This window comes from Sander lucioperca, chromosome 6 (assembly GCF_008315115.2).
Source record: "Sander lucioperca isolate FBNREF2018 chromosome 6, SLUC_FBN_1.2, whole genome shotgun sequence".
In the NCBI taxonomy this organism is placed as follows: domain Eukaryota; kingdom Metazoa; phylum Chordata; class Actinopteri; order Perciformes; family Percidae; genus Sander; species Sander lucioperca.
In genome coordinates, this window is record NC_050178.1 from 43529727 (window position 1) to 43537226 (window position 7500).

Genomic DNA, 7500 nt, shown 5'->3' on the forward strand with positions numbered 1-7500 from the left:
GAAAACAGAGAATTCTTCTGACCAATCATTAGGGGTTGAAGTAGATACATTAATCAACAACTATTTTGATAATTTATTAATCCGTTTGGTACCAGAAGTTGTCTTGGTCATGACAAGTTGACATTAAATTTGTTTGGGATGTCTTTGTAATGACAACTTGACATTAACCAGGATGACATTACCAGAAGATGTATTTGTCATGACAACTTGACATCAAATTTCTTTGGAGTGCCCATATTAAGACAACGTGACATTAACCAGGATGACATTATGTCAAGTTGTCATGACCAAGACAACCTCTGGTAATGTCACTTTGATTAATGTCAACTTGTCATAATCAAGACAACCCAAACAATGTCATCTTGTCATGACAAAAAATGAATGACAATGACAGAAGTCATAAACGTTTATGACTTGTTTATGACGTTTATGATAAGTTCATGACAGTGTCATGTCATAGTTATGACAGTGTCATGTCATAGTTATAACAGTGTCTTGTCACGATTAATGATACCTTCAAGTAAAGTGTTACCACCTGTTTTGGTCATTTTTTATGAAGAAAAAAAAGTTAAAAATCTGATTCCAGCTTGTTAAATGTGAATATTGTTCTAGTTTCTTCTCTCCTCTGTGACAGTAAACTGAATATCTTTTTGAGTTTTGGACAGAACATGACATTTGAGGACGTCCTCTTGGGCTTTTTGGGAACCACTGATCCACATTTTTCACAATTTTCTGACATTTGATAGACCAAAACAACTGATCGATTAATGGAGCAAATAATCTACAATGAAAATAATCGGTAGTTGCAGCCCTAGATCTAAGTCCTATGTTTCTTATTATAATTACTAAAATAATTTTAGTGCAATGCTCATGGCATTCAGTATTTCTTCTTCCTGTGACTGAGTACTGTTGAGTTTTTCTTGATTTTCTGAGGAAGGGAGAATTATGAAAATGACATGACAAAAACAAGTTTAACGCTGCAGCGGACTGAAAAGATAGTTCTCCCTTCTGGAGTCACATTAAAGGTGCAGTAGGTAAGACTTATAAAACTAACTTTCTGTCATATCTGCTGAAACTGACCCTATGTTCCAGTAGAAGTACATGAAGCAGCTCCTCTAGCACCACCTACAGCCTGTAGTGAGATTTACAAAAATCCACAGCTCCCTGTTCAGATGCTCCAATCAGGGCCAGGGGGGGTGTCTAACTGCATGTCAATCACTGCTCATACACACGCATTCATTCTCTCTTGTGGGGGGAGGGGCTTAGGAGACCGTTTTGGGCTTTAGCAGAAAGGGGGGAGGGACTGAGAAGTTGTCCTGGATCTTCACAATCCTACCTACAGCACCTTTAATCAGTCCTGAACCACCTCAGTTTCACAATTATATTCCTTTGGAGTTGTGGGCGGTTCCTCAAATGAAAACTCTCCCTATTGGTCAGATGTCTCCCAAAAGAAGGTGTTATTTCTCAATCCACGTGTTTTGAGGTTACATCCGGTCACAAGATGAAAGGTCCTACAATGTGGGGGTCAATCATTTTCAAACTACAGGAAAACATTATTTTGTTCTATCTAGTCTAGAGCTGTAACCGAGCCCGACCAGTACATTTTGATTGACAGATTTTTAAAAGCCCGAACCCGTTACAGCCCGACTGTACAAAAGGCCGTCTATCAGCAGTGATTAGAGCGCATGTCAGAAAATAGCGCAGACACGCGCTTCACACCGCAAGCGGGCACACGCACCACTCGGCGGAAAAGGGAGAGAAAGAAAAAAAAGAGACTGCGCTGCACGCACACAGCTCTTTTGCCTTCCATCAAGAATGAGTCATTTCTACATTTGTTAACATCATTTATTCGTGACTAACGGAGGCTATCGGCCACTTGGAAGTTGGAACAAAGAAATAAAATAAGTCCTCCAGAAGCCAGCCTCTGTTTCACCTCCTCAGCATCCATTTTCACGCTAATCGAAACACTTCACCTGACCGCTTGTTTACTGCGCAACTCGGAACGCAAGCCCGAGCCCGGCCCGAGCCCGTGTAACATGGTAGAAATGAAGACCGAACCCGACCGAACCCGTCGGTTCGGGCAAAGATCTTCAGCTCTGATCTAGTCCGCACCAGCAGGGTGTCGGCTCCAAGACTGAATGCTAAATGGCAGCCATGACCTAATTATTCTGTAGAAGTTTGGGATGGTGTGAGGCAGACTCATTAGGTCTCATCAGTACTGATACAACCCTTTTCGCCCAGCTGCAGTGTGCACTGAATGCATTTAAGCCAAAAGTACATTGTTAGCAAAACATCAGCATCGTTTTAACTTTTTTAAACTCAACAGTACTCTTACTGAAGACGTGATATTCTAACAGTGACTGTCGTCTGCTCTGCAGGAGAATGTGTCTCTGATTACTGAAATCAATGAACTGCGGAAGGAGCTGCGTTTGGTGAGGACTCAGGTCAAAGATTACAAAGTTCAGCTGGCCACGTTCAAGAAGTCCAACAAGTCCCGTCCTAACTCAGAGAATGGGCCTAAAAGAGGAGACCAAACATGAAGACGCCGACTAAGAAAGAAAAGAACATGAGCTCCAGAGAGCTGTGGAAGCTCTGCAACGGGAACCGCTGAGGATTCCCTGCCTGAAGCCCTCTCATCACAAACAGCAACTTGTTTTAATCACACAACAAAACCAGTCAGTTCTTTGCATTTGTTGAGCACCGTAGGATTCTCCTGCATGAATGAACTCAGGGTTTCCCCAGTGTACTGCCTGGTGGCCCAGCGGGCCTAAGCCACTGGGAGTTCTTTGTTAACCTTCCTGTTGTCCTCGGGTCAAACTTGGCCCGTTTTTAAAGTTTCTATATCAGAAATATAGGTTTCTTTCGACCAAATTGCCCAAAAATAACATGGATGGTTCCATACAACGCTCTTCACAAGTAAAATTAAAGATCAGTTTATTTCTTTCATTACATTTTGGGAGTTTTATTCAATATTATAGCATATTTCTGCTTTTTAAACTCAAAAATGAGGTATGATTTCATAAAAATTAGGTTTATTGACCATGAATTCCAAGAATAAGTGTGAAACTAGGGTTTATAATTTGGTGTTAGTGGTGTTTATACTGGTGGGAAAAACACGTTGAAAACTTCAGAAAAAGCGTAAAAAACGGCAAAGTGACAAAAAAGGAACAGAAATATCAAAATAAGCAACAAAAACATCGGAAAAACAACTGAAACTAAACAAAAAGGTCTAAAAAGTGCCGGAAGCCTAGAAAACAATCCAAAGAAATGTTGAAACATTATTTATCTTTTAGCTGGAAGGACAACACAAGGGTTGAGAGTACAGTAACAGCGTCGCGGCTCAGTGGAAACTTAGACGTAGTCATATTTTTAAATCTCCAGTTACATTATCGTTTGGCTCTGACGTAACGTAGGGCCCTATGGAATCTGGGTTTAGCTTTTTTAAATTCTTAATTTTGCGATTGCGACCATGATTCGGTTATCACAGAAACTACTGGGCTCTACGTTAACGCTGCCATCAGTCTGGGACTGGCCCGAGCCGACACTGGTCCAGAAAACAAAGACACTTCCCACCGGGCTGAACGGCTCCTCTGGGGGAAACACGGGCGGTTACTCACCAGCAGATTTAGTCTTAAAATGTATGTACACTTACTGGGGTGAGTTAGATTTTTTTTTTTTTTGCATCAAGAAACTAAAACTAATTATTTTACCACAAATTTCCCATGAAGATATTATTAAGATGATTAAAAATATCTGTATTAAAACCATTGTTCTTTTTTTTCTCCATGAGAAAAGCCAGCAGTTCTGAGGATTCGGTTTACTTTACCTCAGTTTGTCTTGTCCGACTTATTCAGTTATAATGGCCAAAAGTCAACATTTCAAACTCACAATTGAATTATATATATGTGTGTGTGTGTGTGTGTGTGTGTGTGTGTGTGTGTGTGTGTGTGTATTTCTTTGTATAGGACTACTAGGGTTAGGGAGTTTTTAAGCAGCAGGTTCACTCATGGCTGATTACAAAACTAATGATTTACAATCTGTGGGCCACAGTAGTGCAACAATGTTAACATATGGCGGTCTGGCAAATTTTGAATACAGTTTGTCCTATTTGCTCATTCTGAAGCATGGAAAGAGAAAGTACGGAAGCCTTTGAGCTACACAGTCAGGACTGATCGGATTTATTCACTGATATACAACTTTTTAATACATTTTAAATAGGTCACAAAAAGGCAACAAAAAGGTTAGAAGAGTAGAAACACATAACAGAGTAATACCACACAGTAATGTAACGATTATAAAATGTAAAATGATCCATTTAAAAGGATGGAGACATCTTGGTGACAGCTTGTATCAGGTCCACGGTGTCCATGTCAATTCTCCGGTGCAGCTCGTCCATTGAGGTTGACAGGTTGTCGTACACAGCCTGGACACAGTCAAGTGTTCACGTTATTCTCTCAGTGAGTACGTTGGGTACATTTGGGTCGTCAAAAGATGTCTTGTACAGTTAGTTCTAAAGCTGGTTTGTAATGTATGTCATTTCAATCATGAAATTAACATGATTTATGAAATAGACTTGGTCGGCGTTACTGGGAACGCCCACTAAAACGACATTTCCGTGTATGGCGTGGGGGAAAAACAAACAATTTGAATTAACGAGCGTAGAGCTCGTTAGCGGTTGATCTTTACTCTGTCATATTTACGATTGTTTTTTTGCTTGGTTCAATGCCGAAAAGTTGCGGTGTGGCGTTCTGCGCCTCAAATAAGTGAAAAAAAAATTGACAGACGGAGCCGGTGTTGATACCACTGACGTCTCTGCTGCAGTCCAAACTCTAACAGTTACAAGGGATGAATTCATTTAACATGCTTAGACATACTAGTTAGAGATGCACCCATTACAACTTTCTAGGCCGATTCCGATTTCTGATTTTCTTTGAGTTAGACCAGCTGATACCGATTTTAGCTGATTCTGATTTCATTTTTTCTAACCACTTTACAGCACACACACATATTTATTTCCTATCTTTTCTTTAATAGAACATGTTTTGAACAGATAATGGATCACTATAAAATAGAACTATATAAATTACTCCTGGTGTGGGACATTCACACACATCTAAAGAGCAATGTTAGAACCATTTCCTTCTTTTCACATCAATATCAACTAAAGAAATGTGATTTAGGTTTTTGGTGTCGTCCCTCCACGCCCTACTTTCTCCTTGCAGATGTTGCATATTGTAAACTTGTTATCTTCTGCACACACGCTGAAGAATTCCCAATCAGCTGACATGTTGCAGGTTAATTCACCAGGTTCCTACATGTGGAGAATAGCGTCGACACGCGCTTCACACCGCGAGCGGGTACGCACCACACACGGCGGAAACGTTGAGAGAAAGGAGAAAGAGAGCGTGCTGTGGCGTCCGTGCTGTGGCGTCCGTGTGTGCGTGCGTCCTTGAGAACTGTAACTGGTATAACTTATGTTGTCAGGTAATTGGAGCGTTGACCGGCATGAAATCACCATATGTCAGACTGACCTGCCGGTCGCCGGTCATGGCCGAGCACGTGAAAACCGGCCAATTCTGGTCACCGGCCGGTCTATCGGTGCATCTCTAATACTAGTCTTTAATCAGAGCGGTAATGAACGTGGGATAACAACAGACCGTTTGATGACCCTGGGATAACGGTCTGTTGGGCTCAGTTGGTTTTTGATGCATCTTACTCTGTCAAGCAGCCAAAGTGCTTTTGAGAAGCCATGCTGGGTTAACTCTGTCTGGTCACGGCGACTCCGCCCAGGCCACGCCCCCAGCTATGACCAGTCACCGACCAAGTGTATTAGGCTACGTTCACACTGCAAGTCTTAATACTTAATTAGGATTTTTTGCTCAGATCCGATTTTTTGTTTCACATTACTTTTTAAAACACGAGTCAAACTCAAGGCCCGCGGGCCGAACCCGGCCCCTCGCAGGTTTTGGTCTTTTTCGCATGTGGGTCAGTTCGAAACCACAAACAGTTCACACTGAAATCTGATATAGGCCACGGTTTAAAGGGTCATGTGAACAGCCTAACAAAAAATCAGATCTGAGCAAAAAAATCTGAATTAAGCCTTAGTGTTTATATAATTTCTGTTTGTGTTTGTTGTACAGTGTCTGAGTCTGGAATAGAGCGTCTTATATCTGAAATATTATAATACATTTCAGTTCATGTTTGTCTCGAAGCGTGAATGAAAACAGTAAGACAGCAGGAGCTGCTCTCACCTGAGCTTTCTCCGTCTCTTTGCTGCAGACGTCTCTCAGGCTCTGGATCTTGGCCTTCAGCTGCTGCGTCTCTCTGGAGATCTCCTGGATTCTGTCCGCCATCTCCTCGCGCTTCTGATGGATTTGGTTATAGTCCCTGGAGAACCGTTGCATGTTGGGGGTTTTTAAACTTTCCGTTTACAGAACACGATTTTCAAATTCTTTCTATTCATCACATTTACAACTAGGGCTGGGACGATAGGCTTCTGTCCCGACTCCATTCTTTCACAATACATGGGTGCCGGTTCGATTTGTTTTGCGATTCTAGAAGTAGAGTATTTCTTTTCCTTCTTTAACAAAAACAACAGTTGCATAATACACTTCTAGAGACAATATATCATGAGACATTTCTAAAAACTGTCAGTCTGACATTTATTTCATGTGTAACGAAGAACATAACGTGGATTTTCTGCATTTTCTGCTGTCACTCTGTTCTGTTCTGCTAGGAACGGATATGAAGTAGTCGCCGTAGGCGGTACCGTATAAACAGAAAATATGTAGGTCAATCATTGGTAAAGAAATAAATCAAAAAATATCAATTGGGGCGACCTCTAGCTCACCCAGTGAGAGCGTGCGCTATGGCTGAACGATTAATTGCATTTGCGATAATATCGCGATATGTTAAAACGCGATTTCCTAATCGCAAAAGCTGCGATTTGGTCACATGACTCGCGAGAGCAAATCAGTCTGCACTCCGCAGAGAAAGCATCAACTAGCACGCTAACGCTACGTCGTACCTTGAGCTGATTTCTGTCATTCAAACAACTCTGAGTTGTAGTTTAAAACTTTTACAGCCATTTTAATACAATGAAGGGTTTTATTCTGGTTCGAGTCCATACATGCAGTTAATGGATACAGACACGCAGACCTCAAGGCTCGGTTAGCAACGATTAGCTCTGATTAGCGGTTAGCTCCGTTATAAAGATATGAGTGGAGGAGCTGCCACTGAGAGGGGTAACAACCAGACTGATAAATGACGTTCGGGGAGCTTTCACAGCAGCGTGGCCGCGGTGTTTCAACAGTTTTATTAGTACAGTTAATCCCACGGCAAGAACACCAGCAACTAGCTAACGTAACGATAGCCTCTCTGAACAAGAACACCAGCAACATGCTAACGTAACGATAGCCTCTCTGAACAAGAACACCAGCAACTAGCTAACGTAACGATAGCCTCTCTGAACAAGAACACCAGCAACTAGCTAACGTAACG

The 7500-nt window shown here is 41.7% G+C and overlaps 2 protein-coding genes across 2 annotated transcripts in view; one reads left to right on the forward strand and one right to left on the reverse strand.

The window, feature by feature from the left end:
• The window catches only part of cfap57 (cilia and flagella associated protein 57), a 26551-nt gene extending 23750 nt beyond the window's left edge, over nt 1-2801 (forward strand). Inside the window, 2 exon segments of the mRNA XM_031280125.2 lie at nt 2379-2525; nt 2527-2801. Of these exon segments, the coding sequence (XP_031135985.1) occupies nt 2379-2525; nt 2527-2553 (174 nt within the window). The 3' untranslated portion in view covers nt 2554-2801.
• Nucleotides 2802-4165: 1364 nt separating this feature from the next.
• nuf2 (UF2 component of NDC80 kinetochore complex) overlaps nt 4166-7500 on the reverse strand; it is an 18223-nt gene continuing 14888 nt past the window's right edge. Inside the window, exons 12-13 of the mRNA XM_031280146.2 lie at nt 6252-6387; nt 4166-4423 (exon numbers count right to left, since the gene is read on the reverse strand). Of these exons, the coding sequence (XP_031136006.1) occupies nt 4316-4423; nt 6252-6387 (244 nt within the window). The 3' untranslated portion in view covers nt 4166-4315. The remainder of the gene's footprint in view (nt 4424-6251; nt 6388-7500) is intronic.